The sequence below is a fragment of the Oculina patagonica genome, chromosome 14 (genome assembly GCF_052425735.1).
Source record: "Oculina patagonica isolate OP01 chromosome 14, crgOcupat, whole genome shotgun sequence".
NCBI classification, from domain to species: domain Eukaryota; kingdom Metazoa; phylum Cnidaria; class Anthozoa; order Scleractinia; family Oculinidae; genus Oculina; species Oculina patagonica.
The window spans coordinates 9,868,456-9,887,346 of NC_135771.1; the positions used below are offsets into that span (position 1 = coordinate 9,868,456).

Here is an 18,891-nt window from a genome sequence, read left to right on the forward strand (position 1 = left end):
ATGCATCCAGGCGGAGATAATGAGACGTTGTCGACAGATTAATGACAGGTTAATCAAAAGGGGCGGAATAGCAGCTTCTATTCTTTGTCAACAGGCTCTCCCCATCTCCCTTTCTTCCCTTCCCCTCCCCTTTTTCTTACAGCTTTCTTTTCGCCCATCCTCGACCGGAGAGCCTGTTCACAGGCTAATCTCAACTCAACTGTCAATCTCTATACTTCTTTATTATTCATTAAATACAGTTTAATTTACTGTACATACCCCACAGGAGCCTTCGAGGACGTATGAATCATTAGGATAATCATAGCCTTCACAGTTGACAGCAATTTCACCAAACCTGTATTCACTGTCCATGTCTGTTTTACACTCCCACTGCACCTAAAAAATAATATTAGATCAACTATCCAAAAATGTATTATAAAAAAAGAATCAAATTTTATTTGTTATTTAACATAATATGTGGTTGCCACACAAACAAAACTTCAAAATTTGATAAGCAAATAGTTAGTACACTATTACAGATTACAGTTCACCCCTAAATTTTCTCCTATCGTGCTAATTTGGTTTAAATTGATCATGTTTATACCTAATCGTACCTTTTTGTACGCTTCGGCGGCATATCAGGCGAGTTTGGTCGAGCCATGGTTTGTATTTTGACGAGACGCAGTCGAGCCAAAATACCCATGGCGAGACCAAACGAGCCTGATATGCCGCCGAAGCGTACCGAAAAGGTACGACTAGGTATTTACCGTACCCAAATTCAGCCAAAAATCCGGTAATATTATTCGCTTTGTTGAAGCCATGCTTGCCATGTACGTAGTGCAAAATGTGTTGACCTGCTTGTATTGATACTTTTTTGGTCTTCAAAATTTTATCAAGTCCTCTTCTCACAGTTTTTACTCTTTTGTTTGGAGTTTTATTCTCTACATTTTCAAAATCCAAATTTAGCGAAAAATGTGGAAACTCCGACTCCACTGTTTCAGTCTGAATGTTTCAGTACTCGTCGGCAAACATCTCGCCATTGTCGAGCGCGCTCAAGTTTAGTTTTTGCGTGAAAGATTTTATCATTTTACGACCGGTAAACACCAGCTAATTAAAAATACTACCTTATTATAGGAAATTAACGATACATGTAGTTAACGCGAATTTCAAAAATCGCGTTAATTTCATGTACCTTAATTTACGTCATTGTTAATTAAAAACACACTTTTTTACAACATTGTTATTTTAAGAGACCTTTACTTTCGGCAAAGTAATGTTTACACGTCATCTACTTCTCCATCAAAGCTTAATGAATAACAGAGGCAGTGGAACGCGCCAGGACGGCATGTATTCCATCCCTGGACCCATTCATTAAATATTAGTCTGTGACTTAGTCCCGGGGGGGGGGGGGTACTCAAAAAAGTTTTATACGGGGAGGCTCCGCCCCAAGTTCTAACCCCTTACCCTTTTATATACCATTTTTGACAGAAATCGTACCCCTTTCGTATACCTTTAACTGAAAAAAGGTACCCCTTTCATATACCTAAGAGACAAGGCGTGGACTTAAAATAGGACGTTTTCTTGTCATTTGTATGTAGCGCTTAATAAATTAAAATAATACAGCCATAAATTGCGTCTGTTCGAAATATTTTAATAAAAGGCCCTTTTAAATAGCCAAATGACCGATTTCTATACCCTTTCATATACTTAAACTCGTGAAATCCCTACCCTTTTATATACCTGAAGCCTGAAAAAGGTACCCCTTTCGGCCGGAGCCTCCCCGTATAGGCCATTATAGGGAGTACCCCCCGGGGACTTAGTCACTATTTCATCTATTTACCCCCTATAAATATCTTTGTTGTGTATCTGCTCTATCGGAATTAAACCTCAAGTTCTGTTTTTGGACGTTGTTGTTTTGTCTTTTGAATAGCGCAGGTTGCGATAAAAATTACTACGCATCAAAATCGCTTTAATTAACTGCATGTAAGCACACACCACACGAGAATTCGCGTTAATTAAATGCATGTTAACATAAATTTTCGACAATTCGCGTTAATTTTATTACGCGTACATTTTGTTCGCGTTGTTAAAATGCTTCGTTATATTCCTATAATAAGGTAGGTTCCGTTTTATTGGTAAAACCTCTTTTCAATTCATCGCAGTGTAACACTACTTTACTTCAAAGTGACCGTGATATGGTGGCATATCAGGTCAGTGACTTGATATCGTAGGATAACAGGACAGTAGTTCGCGCTTCTGATTGGTTATTTACAAATTTGGGTACGGTAAGAGGCAATAGCGTTCATCCGCGGAGGCACTGGCAATCCGAGAAAAAATACCCGGATGGATAGTAGTCGTCCGTGAAAATTTTTTGTAAACAAGCGGGCCTACAGACAGAAAAAAAACCACTAAATCACTGCACTCACTGGGTTTCTTGTTTGTTTGTGTTTTTTTTTTTTTTCATTTATTACATTACGGATTACATTCATTTAGTGTTTAACAATAAAACCGATATAGTGTTTTTAATTTGTCTTGGAACCATCGGTCTCATAGCTGCAACTTGGAAATTTGATGGTCTTAAAACTAGCATATTAGCCTTCGAAGCTTCACGTCTCGGGCTATTATTGGTATTAAAGAACATTAAATTTAAGCGGGGAAACTATCAGCCAATAGGTCCTTGACGGAAACACTCTGCCGTTTAATTGTTTTAGTCCCAACAATATTACTCGTAATTGTTTGAGCTAAAAAATGAGCATCATATTCCACAAAGAAAGCATCGTTTACCGAGATAATTAGAAACAAAGAATTATTTTAAGACCTGACCATTAAAGGCGTTCTCACCTACATCACTGCATGCCATCGTGAATGCAGTAAAGACTTCCTACCCTTCAAATTATCGACAACCATTAGCCACAAGTTTTAAGTAATTTAATATTTCTATAAGCTTATGCCATTGAAAGGCATCAGTTCAGGCATGTACATGGATTGGTCCTTAATGCCTTGGGAATATTATAAAAGTATGTACATCGGAAAAGTGTAGCGTAATATTAAATAAATTCAAACTGTTTAAAATATGTGTATTTAATTGTATGACTACAAGGCATATTTAATGCAGCAGAATTTTGTGCTCCTACAGATTCATGAGAAATTCCCAGTTATTCGCAAAAATTCCTACGAACTCCCAAAAATTTCTAAAATTTCTTAGAAATTCCTGAGAATTCCTAATTGGAATAAGCCTATTAATTATTAAAGTTTTTATTGTATTGCTCAGATTCCTAGAAATTCTTAGGAATTCCTAAGAATATTTTCCCAGCCAATTCGAGTTCAAGCAAAGCTTGAAATTCCTAGGAATTCCTAACAATTCCCAGTTTCAATTACCGTGAAATTTCACACCTTCATTCCTAAGAATTCCTTGGAATTTCTAGGGATTCTTAAGAATAGAATCTTAAGAGTTCCTAGGAAATACCTAAGAATTCCTAGGAATTCCTAGCTTCATTTCTGGTTCGATCCCTTAATTGCCAGGGTGTTCTTGGGCAAAAACCAATAGTGTACGCATTTAGTTCCTGACTTTTCACCCAAGTGTATAAATGGGGGACCAACAAATCTAACCCTGGGGTTAAGCCCTTGCAAAAGATTAGCATCCCATCAGGGAGGAGTAGAAATGATTCTAGTTATCTAATGCTATGGTAAAAGGTAGGTAAAGTCTGCGTTCGAGCCTGGCGGCCCATCAGGCAGCTGATAGGAAGTGCTACATGCGAAATTACGCATGACGATTCGTGATACGGTTTTCGCCTTTACAAGTAGATGATTGGGTATCGATGAGAGAACTTGAAAATAATTTAAGAAATTATATCGAACGTTATATTTATGTTGGAACTCTTAATCGAGGGATCATATAGGTGTTAGGAATTGTTAACATGGGGGCTGTGTATATTAAATGAGATATATGTCATGTTGTCAATTTTTCGGTCGATGTTTTTTTAATTGTTCCTGACATTGAAGGAAATAAAAGTTCCTAGGGCCCTTACTGGATCCTTCGCCCATTTTAGTCCAAAAGGTTTGGATATTTTAAACCTCCAGGGACCTAACCATAAAACCTTTGTTTTTTTCTCATTTAGTGAAAGACCGGAGATACTATCGAATTGATCGACCAGTATTAGCGAGTTTTGTACAGAGTTTAGGTTACTTAGAAAAAGTGTGGTATCATTCGATCCGGCGCGAATTGACTGATCTCGTGTTCTGTGTCAAATAGCTTAATCCCATCTATGTTATTATCTTTCCTTATCTTGGAAGCCAACATTCCCCTAGAATGAATTGAATAGGTACGAAGAAAGAGGGCATCCTTGTCTGACTCCCATTAATAACTTGAAGAAATCCGTTGTGAATCCATTGTGCAAGACTGCACTTTCAGAGTTTGTATAGAACGTCTTAACCCACTGTTTTGTTACATGTCACGCGTCACGCGGGTTACGTTTACCCATAACCCCTTGTTTACCCTTACGTTTACCCATGACCCCTTGTGTGTCATTGCTCAATAACCATGTGAATAATTCATATACGCTCATGAAATGTGTGACGACTTCTTGAATTTTATTACATGGTGTCAGAAGTGAAGAACCCAAAACTTCAACAATTCAGCCTGGCCTCTCGTGACTGATTGCATCCAGACTCGTTTTATCAGAACGCTTCGAACTTGCTGTCTCTCTCCCATCAATCGACTCATCACGGTTTGGACTATTTTCCGAACTTACTGATCTACTCTTCTCACCGCTCATCGATCGACTCATCATAGGCAAAGATCGACCTGTGTTTGACGCCAGCTCAGAGGATCGTCGTCAAGCTTTCACATTCTTTATTGCGAACTTTAGAGATTCACTCTCTTTTTTTATAAGAATCTAGTATATAAGAATATCGAGGCTGAAATTGGCGAACTTTTAAGAATATTTTAAGAATAAACCTGAGGCTGAGATTTTGAAAAGAATATAGTTTTGAGTTGAAGATTTGTAAATACAATACAATTAAATATGTTTTTAGTTGAAACAAAATCAGGTATTTTCATTTCCGTCACTTTATCTTTGTGAGGAATGCTTTGCTTAAAGCCAAAACGGCCAGGCTGCAACCAAAAGCAATGCTACATGTGCACAATATAACACGAAACAATTCTGGACACCAAACACTTGTAATTGATTACCCAACACTTGCTAAAACGGAAATGTCAAACGATATTTTCTAAGAATGTTTATAAGAATATTTCAGCCTAAAATCGGCAGAAAAATAAGAATATTCAGCCTGGGTTGGAAAAACTGTATTTTTATATAAAAAAAAAGAATGTTATTGTATCATGGAAGACTACATCAATCCCGCTAAAGATGTGGACAGCGACGACTACTGGATACTAACGAAACGACCTAAAGTTATGGCGGCTCTCCGACAAGCTTTCCCTCAGGCCGAATGGGATATACTTACCACAACCATCGACTCTCAAATCGCCGATGAAGATAAAAAAACATCCGGCCAAATGGTTAGCAAAACTCTCCAACCACTATCTTGGTGAGGAACCCATCATCCAATGGACTCATAATTTTCTCCGCATTTTAAAACAGGACCCCGGAATGAGCATTCAACAGTGGCATACTGTAGTGCGACTAGAGTACTACAAATGCAATTTTCCCTCAGCCGTCGACGACAGGCTGCAGAGAGACATTTTTGTAATTGGGCTAAATGACACCTTCAAACAGTATCTCACGAGAGAACCTGGCTTCTCTGACCTTCGAACAAGTAATCAATAAGGCTCGGGACTTTGAGGCTGGCGTCAAAACTGAATCAGCCATCACTAAACAACAGCTTGAGGAATCAGTCCACCAACTTACACTCAGCGTATTAAACGAGGACACAACTGATGCAGCACACAAGGTCACACCCAATGCCATCGATCAAGTCCAGACCTCCTCGCCGTCCCTTCAGACAACGTGGCCTCTCTGCTTCACAGTCTCATGCCTCTTCTACCTGCTTGTGGTGCGGTCGCACACCACACGCTGCTCGTCGTGACTGCCCAGCAGCTAATGATACTTGCCATGGTTGCGGCAAAAGGGGCCACTGGCAACAAGTTTTCCGAGCATCGGCCGCTAACACAGTGTACCAGGCAGACACAGGCTTTCAGTCAAGCACTGCTTATGTCATCACTCACGACATAGCGCAGGTTCAGTCTGCACCCAAGGGAATCTTTGTTGATCTGGATCTTAGCCCAACTACCTCGCCAGCAACAACTCGCCGCATCCGATCTCAAGTGGACTCTGGGTGCTCATGTAACACCATACACGTCGCAGATCTACAGAAAATGTCTCCCGTAAAAGTTGAACCTTCCAGTGTTCGTCTCCTTGACTACTCCAAATCCATCATCCCAACTGGAGGTCAAACCACATTGCATTGTACTCGCCAAGGAAAAATCTATGATTTAGTGGTTTAAGTTATAACAGCACAAAGCTACTATGCACCCCTCCTGGGTCTAGCTGATAGTTCTCGCATGGGTATTCTGAACTATGATGTTGACACTGTCAATCGACTCCATGTCACCTCCACACCTTCTTTACCTCCTCGTGGTGAGTTGACTCTTGATTCTATTAAAGTTAACTATCCCCATTTATTTGAGGGGCCTGGTGAACTGGGAGAACCCTACTCACTGACACTTGATCCTACCATTAAGCCCATCCAAGATGCGCCCCATCGCTACGCGGCATCAAAGTTACCCATCATTAAAGAGGCATGGGACAAACTGATTAACACGGGTCAACTAGTTAGAGTGAATGAGCCCACATCCTGGATATCAAACATGGTGGTACGTGAACGCCCACCATCAGCAACTAAGCCTGCCAAAGTTCGCATTTGTTTAGACCCTTCCCAGACTATAAACAAAGCTATTCTCAGACCAGTATTCCCCATCCCCTTTCTGGAGGAGAACCTTCATCGTTTTCATCAGGCTAAGATTTTTTCAACTTTTGACATCAAAGATGCTTTTCAAACAATTAACCTGACAGAGGAGTCCTCTAAGTTGACTAATATGCACACACCCTGGGGGCGTTACCGCTGGACTCGACTTCCCTTCGGCATCAGTTCAGCTCCTGAGGAATTCCAGCGTCGCATTCATGATGTTCTCTGTGGCTTGGACGGTGTTGTCAACATCGCCGACGACATCATTGTCATAGGTCGGGGCACATCACTTAAAGAGGCCACACATGATCATGACCGCACAGTAATTTAGCTCCTGGACCGCCTCTCTCAGCATCACCTAAAGCTCAATCCAGACAAAATCAAGCTAAAGACCTCCTCTGCGCCCTTCATGGGCCACACCTTCACGCCTGAAGGACTAAAGCCCAGTAATGAGATTGTCAATGCAGTCCTGAACATGCCTCAACCTCAGAACGAAGCAGCCACACGGCGTTTCCTGGGCACAATTACTTATTTACCAAAGTTCTGTCCCCGCCTCAGTGAGGTGGTACGTCCTCTCCGTGATCTCACCCACATCGATGAGAAATTCCTGTGGGCTGACCAACACACAGAAGCTCTCCGGCAAGCAAAGGAGTTAGTGTCTCAAGCTCCATGTCTCCGTTATTTTGGTGTCAAAGCCCCAGTGGTACTTCAAGTTGATGCCTGTGAATATGGCCTCGGTGTGGCACTTCTTCAACCAGCCACTTATTCCTTAAACTCCTCCGATACCTTGTGAGAACCTGTAGCCTACAGCTCAAGTTCTCTCAGTCCAACAGAACAACGATATGCTCAAATTGTAAAAGAAACTCTCGCTATCGTTCATGCATTCCATAAGTTTGACCAACTTCTCTTTGGCAAATCTGATGTGGTCGTACATATTGTGATCACAAGCCTCTGGAGACCATTTTAAGTGCCCTCTGGCTTCCGCTCCACGCCGTCTTCAAAGCATGATGCTTACTCTTCAACGCTACACATTCTGCGTTGAGTACCACAAGGGATCAACACTCCACATCGCTGACACACACTCTCGAGCCCCTCTACCCACCACCTGTCACAAACAAGTCATGATGAAGTGGTCTATCGAGTAGAATTTGAAACAGACACCCCTCAATTTTCTGCATTTCAAGATGCCACGCTTCAGGAGCTAAGAACAGCGGCTGCAACAGACCCTGAACAAATCGCCCTGCAGTCTCTCATTGAGGCTGGCTGGCCCAATGACAAAGCTGCGGTTCCTGAACTAGCACGTCCATACAAGGCCATCCGTCATGAACTCACCTCACATGACGGGCTCCTGTTTAAACAAGATCGAGTCATTATCCCCTCTTCTGCTCGCCCGTCCATACTCCACAAGCTGCACGCTGCTCGCCGTGGCTCGAGTTCACCATTCGACATGCTTGGAGTTGTGTCTTCTTGCCAGGGATCAACAGCCAGGTCAAAGACATGTGCTAGAACTGTGTCATTTGTGCACAATATAAACAACAACACCCTCAGGAGCCACTCCAACCTTACCCTGTGCCCACCTTACCTTGGCAACTGGTTTCACAAGACTTATTTGAGCTCAATGGCATACCATATCTAGTAACCGTTGATCACTACAGTGACTTTTATGAAATTGACCGCCTTCTATCCATCCATCCAATCAACCGGTGTAGTGCAAGCCACCAAGCAGCACTTTGGCCGACATGGAATCCCCCCCCCCCCCCCCTTGCTAACAGATAATGGAGCTCAATACACCTCGAACTTGTTCAAAGAATTTGCCCAAACATACAAGTTCAATCACATCACGTCATCTCCATACTGGTCGCAATCCAATGGTCGTGCTGAAGCAGCTGTGAAGTCTGCCAAACATATTCTCCGCACAGCTAAAGATGTAGACTTGGCTCTCTTGTCAGTACGCAATACTCCCCCTTCTGGTCACACCTTCTCTCCAGCCCAGCGATTGTTTGGCCGGGATCTCCGCAGCAATTTGCCTCAGCCGCCAGTTACATTGAAATCTTCCAAGCTTCAACGCGACACAGTAGTAACCGAACATTTGCATCGCAAATTACAGCAAAAGCAAGCTTACGACAAACATGCAGGACAACTCCTTCCAGACTTCCCACCCGAAAGCTATGTCTGTGCTAAACCTCCCCCTAATTCACCTTCAAAGGAGTGGATCTCTGGACAGTTCATCGGTTCTGCTGGCCCCAGATCTTACTTTATCAAAACTGGCTCCAGACAAATTAGGCGAAACCGTGTTCAAGTGCAACTGGCACCTCCCTCAAGTACCATTGCCTCGCCACATGGGACCAATACCACTCCACCCCTTCCTGACAAGCTCCGACCCAACCCATTAAACCCACGTCCATCATATGTTCCATACGCAGTTTTCAAAGCATCACCGAATGACGCCAGTCCAACTCCTATGCCTTCAAATGCCATTCCCTCGACCCCACCGGTTCCACCTGAGCCAAGTTCTGAAGCGCCTTCATCACCCTGTCCCGTCACCCCACCGCCTGCATCCCCCTCTCCAATCCCCTGTGCTTCTCCTGTGTCACCCAGTCCACCAGCACCTCAAACAGTTACTCGCAAAGGCCGAGTCGTTCGACGACCTGCCCGCTATGCTGACTGATGAACATTGACCAAGAATTTTCATTGCAGGTGAAGAACACTACCCGTTGCTGTAAGCGTGGGTGTTACTACCAGTGACACTGGATGCTGCTGTCAAGTTGGAGAAGGTGAACCCTGGCCTTATGATCAGACCATTTGGAACTGTCTTGGACATTAATGACATTTCAATTTTTTTTGTTTGTTGTTTTATTCTAATTTTCTTGTTCCTGTTATCGTTCTTGTTATGGTTGTTAGCATTCTTGTGATCAGAAAGCAACTTTGATTTTAAAAAAAAGAAGAAAGCATGTTACATGTCAGGCGTCACGCAGGTTACGTTTACCCATAACTCCCTTGTGTGTCATTGCTCAATAACCATGTGCTCAACTCGGATCAGCCATCTTCATGAACATTAAATAATTCATATACGCTCATGAAATGTGTGACGACTTCTTGAATCTTATTACAGTTTTAAACAAGGTCCAAAATTGCAAAGACTCAAAGTTTGCTGGATAAAATTCCATTCTATGGTATTAAATGCTTTCCTGAAATCCAATAAAAGAAGTATTCCGGGAATATCTTGTAATTCCGTTTGTTCCATGACATCGTTGAATAATCTAATATTTTGCCCAATGTATCTGCCCTTCATAAAGCCCGTATGACTGCTGTTAATTACGTGTGGAAGAAATTTTTCTATTCTTGTTGCAATGGCTTTTGACACAATTTTATAGTCTACATTTAACAATGTAATATAGGTCGCCATGCAGTTGGATAACTCGCGTAAGTCCGAATTGTCTTTAGGTATCAGTGTTATTATTCCCCTGCGTTGAAAAATGGGCATCTCTCGGTTTTCATACGCTGCGTTGAAACTATTTAGGAGATCTTTTCCTACAATGTCGAAAAAGCATTTATAAAACTCGACGGTAAATCCATCTTCACCTGGAGGCTTTCCAGATCCCATCGATTTTAAGGCTTCCCAACATTCGTTTAAGGTTATAATTTTCCTTCGATTTCATTACGTTGCTCACTTGATAGTTTTGCTGGTTTATGTTGTTTGTAAACTCTTGGAAATCCTCATAAGTACCATCATTAGTTGAAGTGTACACGTTTTCATACAACAATTTTATTTTCTCCATAATTTGGCTCTCGTTGACGGTTACACAGATGCCAGCCATGAATGTGAGCTCTGAAATTATTTTCTTATTGAAATTTTTTCTTTCCATATTAAAGAAGTTCTTTGTTGGCTTTTCGCCTTCCTGCGTACCTTCGGCAGAGAATTGCTCCCTTGGCCCTTTTTTCATAGATGTGACGGAGTTCAGTTTTCAGATGTTCATATTCTTTTTTGCTCAGATTCAGTGGTATTTTCACCACTGTCAATTTTCCCATTCAAAGTTTCCAAGCGCTTAATCTCAAGCTCATTTTCAGTTTTCCTGATTTTTCTAGCCTTAATTAGCTTGTTTTTGGAACATGGGATAGTAAGACTTCTTATTTCCGTTTTGATGAGTTCCCATTTTAATTTTGGGTCATTGATATTGTAATATTTTTGGATAATGCCAGGGTAGCTGTCTGATATCAAATAAACATAGGTTTCGTCTTTTAGTAACGAGTTGTTAAATTTCCAAAGGCCTGGACCACGCTTTCTGTTTATGAGGTTGAAACGTAGTTTAACAGCCTTGTGATCGGGGACTATTTCGAAGTTTGTGAGAATTTTTGTTGGTCTGCAAGAACGTTTGGCGCGTAAATATTACTGATGAACAAGTTTATTGTAAGAGTAAGAGTAAGAAAACTTTATTTATCCACGGAATCACATTCATCAATTGATGGTCTTCCAGAGATCCGTGCTCTAATATAATTACAAAAATTGAATTTATAAATAAATAATGAGATTAAATATGTGATATATATATTAATATTTAACAATTCCTTTAAAACTATTAAGGTCTTTCGATTTTTTGACTTCCACAGGAAGTGCATTCCATGCTACCGCTCCGTTATAGGCGAGGCTCCTTTTAAGAAACTCAGTGTTGGGTTTTGGAACACATAGGTTTATATGGCAGCCTCTAGTTTCATAGTGATGACTCTCTCTAACTGGAGTGAAGTTTCGTGCCAACGAGTGTGGGGCTAGATTATTGACAATTTTTTACATAGTTGTTACTTTTTGTTGGTACCAGCGATCTTCTAGTGGCTGCCATCCTAGGTCCTTTCTTAGATCAGCAGATCTGACTTCATAGCCAGACCTAGTGATAATTCTGGCTGCACGATTTTGTAGTCTTTGTAATTTTGTCCGTAACCCTTTATCACATGTGTGCCAAACAGGCGAGCAGTAATCAAAGTGAGGTTGTATAATTGATTTGTAGGTATTATAAAAGGTATTAATTAACACGGTTATTCCTTCGGGACTACAATAGTAATTTTCTATTCGATTATCAGACAAAGGATTTAGTAAAATACAAACACCTTTTTGGTAATTTGATCCGTGTGAAAAAAATATGTCACCTCTCTATTCTGCCTTCCAAATTAATTCATCATGAGTTTCGGAGTATGTTTCTTGAAGTAAATAAAAATCGTATTTTTGCTTCGTCTTTTTCGTTGATTTTTCAGGAAATAAAACACTTTTAAAAGGATATAAAATTACAAGAGATCATTCCACGTAATGATGTAGATTGCAAGGACATACTTTTAATTTCGAAAGCAATGAAACACGATGGATATAAACAAAAAAGATAACAAAAATGTAACATTGCCCAGGCAAATTCTGACTGAATTCTGACTTGAAACTACATGGTACGATAAACTTTCGCTATAGATAAATTTGAGCCCGATGTATTTAATACTTTTTCTGTGCCGCAGGTTTGAAAACTTCATATTTTACAATGAATGTTTGGGCTCATTAGCACTTTTGCCACCCAGAAATTTGGCAGTTTTTGAACGCTTATATCTCCTTGAATATTGCACGCAAAGAGCTGAAAAGTTTGCCGATAATTACGTTTCACAAGCTCTTTAAATATCTAGAGTCACTTTGCACATAGCTTGATGCCTCCTCTACGCAAAGTTGTATGCTAATGTGGCAAAATGTAAACAATGACATCAGTAAAGATCGCGCACGGGTGGAGAGAGGCACTGTGAGAGTTAAGTGTCTTGCTCAAGAACACAACACAGTGACTCTGCTCGAACCCTGACCGCTGGGGCGGCCTTTACACTTGCTATGGAAACTGGGATAAACTCAGGATTGAAGGGCCACATCGGTACTTTACATTCCTAATTACAATGACCTGTAGTCCTGGTTCATAAGACATACATGTAGTATACAAACATATATATTTACCTGTAAGTCATAACCATCTAATCCTCCTAATCCTCGGTTGTAACAATGAACAACACTTGGAGTAAACGCTAAGCAACCGGCTGACCAACCAACACATTTTAACTGAGGCACAGGGTGGGTACGACGGGAATTCGTCATTCTTCCATGAAGTAATGTGATAACTCTGACATCTGTCAATTGTATCTTGTCACTACTACCCCAGCCCAAAACTGTAAAAAACATTATAACACAAGTTAATTTCAACCTAAGTTACACCACGCCCTAGTTCTTCTCAGTTTACACTGAGTTCACGACAGTTAAATTATGATATTTATGAAGGAAATATCTTCTTCTACTCTGTGGTTCTCAGGGTTCATCTTGCAGTGCAGTGTCAAAAAACCAGTAGAAATGGCCGAAATCTAGATCTTTTAAAACAGGGCCTGGAAATCCAAATTTCTTTGCAAAAAAGTGAAATTCCCATCTGACTTTGGATTTCATACATCCAACATCACTCCTCTTGTTTTCTGGCACCTATAACGACGCTGTCGCTGACTCAGCAAACATATAAATACCAAAATCTTTTGCTACGTGTCAAACCGCCGCAGCCAAGGCTGTGCTCTAAGAAAATTTTTAGCTAGGGTGCCCAGCACTTAAGGTTGGTCTCCAAAAATAATTCATTATGGTTTAATTAGTTAATAATTAATTAAACCATGAAATTAAATCATACAACCAATTTAGATATCTTTTTGATGTTATTTTACAGCATACACGCTAAGATTTCTCTTGGTTGCTTTTTGCCAATAGACAAGTTTGACTTTGTTAACACAACATTATATTAATGTTAATACAGAGAGTCTGTAAGAGAAGGCTGTTTAAAAGCCACAATATTTTTTTCTAACGATCACATTATGGTCTAGCTCTAAACAAGTGGCAGGTTACAGTACACTATTGGATGAGAACTTGTGAACAACCTGTGAAAAAGCACAGTGACACAGAAACACCCTCTGAAAAAACATGTGAATTTTGCAAGGGCTACATCACAAAATTTAGTACCTGTGAAACCTGTGAAAAAAATATGTGAAAAAATATGAAAAATAGTGAGGTTAATGCAGTACTGCCTTCTTATCTTGCTCAGCCTCTCTTGCAAAAATTAAACACAACATTTTGAATTCAAAGAATAATTATTATGCTCAGTACATGTCACTCAATAAAGATGTTGACACATGCGTAGCAACCATAAATAAAATTTTCTGCCAACTGATATACTAATGTTTTGTTAAGTCCTTAAGCTTAAGCTCTAAAATGATTCACATTTACATCACAAAATGGTTTCAAACTAGTCTCATATTGTTCATCAAAGCCTGATTTTCACTAGTGATGCAAGCACAAACGCAATCACGCAAAAAGGACAAATTTTTATTCTTGTGCTTGTGATTGCCGCTAGCACAAGCACAAGCACAAGCATCAAAAAGCAATGCGCTTGTGCTTTTGCTTGAGTCGAAGCCGTTTTCACGGTGAAATAAGAGCTGTTATCCTTGCACTTGTGCTTGTGTCACTAGTGAAAACCAGGCTTTAAATTGACTAAAAATATTTTCACATCAGTCACAGGTCAACTTGCAAAATTAGTAAATTGGGGCAATATTCAACAATCAAAAGTTCCTTTTTTCTTAAGCAAGCAAAGACACTCTCGTATAAGTATCAAATACAAAACTGTGAAAAACTAGGCCTTTAAATTGGATTCTGCATATTAATTATGCGTGCAATTTGAAAAAGAAACGGATTGATTTATTTCTTAAAATTGCAGTAAGGCATGGGCTGCCAACAATCTCAGTTTTTAAAATCTTTCTTTTGCAAATTCACCAAAGTTTAATTTCACACGAGGTGGGGTGATTGTTACTGTTTTTAGCATGTTTAGCGGCCACTGCATTTTGACGATTTTGAGATAGCTGATGAAAAGTGTTTCATTTATTAAGGTATCACGGAGGGAAAATTAATATTGGCGTTTGTGTTCCAAGTGAAATTGTGTGCAAACTATCAATGGTAACCCCAAAGTATGTATTTTCTGAAATCTTATTGAATAAAGATTGTAACTTTGGATTTTGTTTTGACCATTTAGACCATAATAAGCAACGTCAGCATTTTGTTTGCAATTATGATGTTGCGCAACATTTGGTTTATTTGAGAACACATTTACGTGAGCGCCTAAACTTTAATATGGAATTTGATCTACATATATTGGTCTAAAAAACGGTGTCTCAGATTTTTTTCTTGCTCCATTATTTTTTCGTGAATTTTTTAACTTGAAAAAGTCCTAAAAACGCCATATTTTAGTTCAAAAATTTATAAAATATTAAAGAAAAGAAGAAGCAGAAATTTGCATATACGAAGAATTTCTGTTTGCAATAACGCACTGCACTAACGAAAACTATTGAAATTCCAAAATAAACGAGAACGTAACCATCTCGCGGGAAAATGAAGATTTTCAACGCAAAATTTTGCAATGCTCGTGCGGATTGTCACTTGCAAAGTCAAGCTCGTAGTCTAGCTCTTGTTCAGTAAAATAGTGTGGAACAAAATGCGTTCGAACATGTTCGAATATGCCCACTAAATACGCCTGCTTTGCAGGCTAGAACAAACTCGACAGCGTAGGCTAGCGTAAACATTTGACTGCGTGTTTTGCGGAAGGTTATTTTCCTACGAATAACATTATCAACCAGACAAAAAAAACGGAATACAATAAAACTGTAATTTTTACACTTTATAAAGTAATTATACTAGTATATAGTATTGCCCCACTGCAACAAATAAAAGCTCACCGCAAGTAAACCGAGGGAGAGATAGCCGCAAGCAAATCAGACTGAAAACCGCAAGCACTCAGAGTGAAAGCAAACCGCAAGCAAACCAGAGTGAAAGTTATTACCGCAAGCAAACAAGAGTGAAAGCTAACCGCAAGCAAACCAGAGTGAAAGCTCCGCAAGCAAACCAGAGTGAAAGCTAACCGCAAGCAAACCAGAGTGAAAGCTAACTGATTAACTGCAGACAAACCAGAGTGAAAGCTAACCGCAAGCCTGGGGGGAGTACTCCCATAAATTTCGGATAGGGGTGTGCCGCCAAGGTTCTTAAACCCTGACCCTATTTAAGGATAAAGACAGCGAAAATTGATACCCTTTTTAAGGCACAAAACCGAAAAATGACACCCTATTCAAGGGGAGGAGAAGCGTTCTGTGACGACTCAAATAACGGCTAACCGCGCACGGCAAGACACAAATCTTTATAAAATCGCTTTACTAATACCTGAACAGAAAATTCAGTTTTAAGATACCTTTTTTTTCGTTTAGCTGGGCGTTTATTTTAGCTTATAGAATTTAGGTACCCTATCTAAGGATCACACCGGGAACACATTGCCAAAAGGAGCAAAAATGATACCCTATTTAAGGACCGAGAACCTCAAAAACCATACCCTATTGGGCGGCACATACCTATATAGGCCACATATGGGAGTACCCCCCCCCCCCCCCCCCCAAACCCCCGGGACCGCAAGCAAACCGGAGTGAAGTTAACCGCAAGCAAACCAGAGTGAAAGCTAACCGCAAGCAAACTGGAGTGAAAGCTAACCGCAAGCAAACCGAAGTGAAAGCTAACCACAAGCAAACCAGAGTGAAAGCTAACTGATTAACTGCAGACAAACCAGAGTGAAATCTAACCGCAAGCAAACCGGAGTGAAGTTAACCGCAAGCAAACCAGAGTGAAAGCTAACCGCAAGCAACCTGGAGTGAAAGCTAACCGCAAGCAAACCGGAGTGAAGTTAACCGCAAGCAAACCAGAGTGAAAGCTAACCGCAAGCAAACTGGAGTGAAAGCTAACCGCAAGCAAACCGAAGTGAAAGCTAACCACAAGCAAACCAGAGCAGAGTGAAAGCTAACCGCAAACAAACCGGAGAGAAAGTTTGAGTCCCGAGCTCGAGTTCTGAGCTCGAGTCCTGGCTCGGCCCGATGTATATTTAGGTATCCTCCTTTGCAACAGGCAACCTGAAACGTTATTTCTGCTTATAACAAGAGGCTATCATATAATTTGCGGTGCCCATGAACGTATAAGTGGATGATTAAAGTAAAAGAGCTAGAAAACATGCAAATTTTGTAGAGGATCTAGAAAACAACACGAAAGCTTTAAGATTTCTCTTCCGTATTACTGATTAGAGGCAGCTGCGTATGCAGGCGAATTAAAACTGCACTGTTAAATGTGACTTTCACTATTTTAGTAAGTTGCATTTGCTACTAGGAAAAGATTGGAGTTTTAGCAGTACTTACCTGGAACAATGAAAAGACTTCCAAACAAAATAAACGTCCGCAAAGTCCCAAAAGTAATAACCGATGCCATTCCAAACATCGAATACACGGCTGTGAATAGGCGAAAACGAAAGTTTTTACCAAAAGGCGACCTTAAATAAATATCTTTGCACTTTTCTTTTTAACACAAATCCTTCGAATTCAACTTGATTTGAGTTAACTGAACACCACGATTTAGGGGGGTTTATATTAACACGTCGTAGCCTGTAACTCCGAAAACTCAGAAACACGTCTCAAAAAAAGATTGGTTGAAACGCAGTTCTTATTTTATGCCAACATCAGCAAAAATACTTGCATAATTTTCACCTGGCAATCTAGTTCCCAGAGTCTCAGGGCACCAATGGGATTAATATTTCAATTCATTCTTTTGAAATGTGTTTACGGGGTTGTCATGGCAAAAAATCCGTTTTAGGATTCTTCGTTTCTTTGGGAGCAAAGTATCCGTGTGATCTGAGATCAATGATCCAATTTTGGATTTTCCCAAAGAAACGCACCCTTATACTTGCGTGGACTTTATGAATAGTCTCTGGATGTATATTAATAAAAGACAAGTGCCTCAGACATAAACGCAACGATAAAAAAGCGGTGAAAATAACGCGCTAAATAACAAAATTAACATGTGACTATCTACGTTTTTCATTTAGAAAACGCACCTAAAAAATAAACATGAACCTTTGAAGACGCCTCGCCTCTGTTGTTTAATTAACCACTTAGCATTTTTTTCCTGTACAATGCTGCCTAGGTAGACGAGCTTCCTTTTCCTTGGAAGCGCACAAGATTTCTACGTGCAATTTTGGATTATGACAGATTCAGTTTAGTTTATTTTGAAACCATTATTTGAAAACACATTTTCCTTCACAATTCGTTCTTGCAAATATTAAATGAAATACAGTAAACGATTGAGTTATTACCACCACAGCGTCTCTGGCTAGATTTATTTGCATACTGCACGCGTAGAGCTGTCAACTTTTGGACGTGCAAATTTCTTACTGTCAATCCATCTGTACCGAAAGCTACGCGAAAATGAAGTCAGTTTTTTAGAGAATTTTCAGTTGCCTTTAAGCTCCAGAATATTGTGAAAATCCTGTGTCAGAATTTATTTCAGTGACTTGATGAAGACATTCAAAGAAAAAAAAATAAACCACAGATTTCGAAAGAGAGAAGCTCGATAACAAGAGTCGGATATCGATATGATTGAAACCAGCAACAAAACTCAACTTTCTTCCAGACTTTTCGTCTAGACATTGTCGCTATGAACGCTGCGTGACTGCGTGTAAATGAATAACCTGCGATCAGGCGTTATTTTTCTCGCGGCGGTGTAGTCAACGGAAAAATGAACATTCATTTTTCCGTTGACTGCACCGCCGCGAGAAAAATAACGCCTGATCGCAGGTTAGTAAATGAATGGCTATCAGCTAAAAGCATTTCACCGCAAATAAATCATCCCTTGATAAGAGAGAGTTCATATTTCTTTTGTTTGGATTGTTAAACTTAATGCCACGTTTTAGGTTAGTAATCATTACATATGTAGCAGCTATATCGATAAAGTTGTGGTTTTGAGTTTAAATCGTTCAAATACGGTACATTCTCTCGCGTTAATTGTTTTTCTTATTGTTGTATTATTCAAATAAAGAAATGGATTAAATTAATTTAAATCCCCTGTCCAAATTCTTTAGTCCACGCATATCCATC

The 18,891-nt window shown here is 40.0% G+C and overlaps 1 protein-coding gene across 1 annotated transcript; it reads right to left on the reverse strand.

The window, feature by feature from the left end:
• Window positions 1–240: 240 nt before the first annotated feature.
• LOC144639119 (store-operated calcium entry-associated regulatory factor-like) lies at window positions 241–17,256 on the reverse strand. The gene is made up of 3 exons (XM_078498370.1): window positions 17,161–17,256; window positions 12,875–13,083; window positions 241–375 (listed from the first exon to the last, which is right to left on the reverse strand). The coding sequence occupies exons 1-3, from the start codon at window positions 17,237–17,239 to the stop codon at window positions 241–243; spliced, it is 423 nt and encodes a 140-aa protein (XP_078354496.1). The 5' UTR covers window positions 17,240–17,256.
• Between the last annotated feature and the right edge of the window lie 1,635 nt (window positions 17,257–18,891).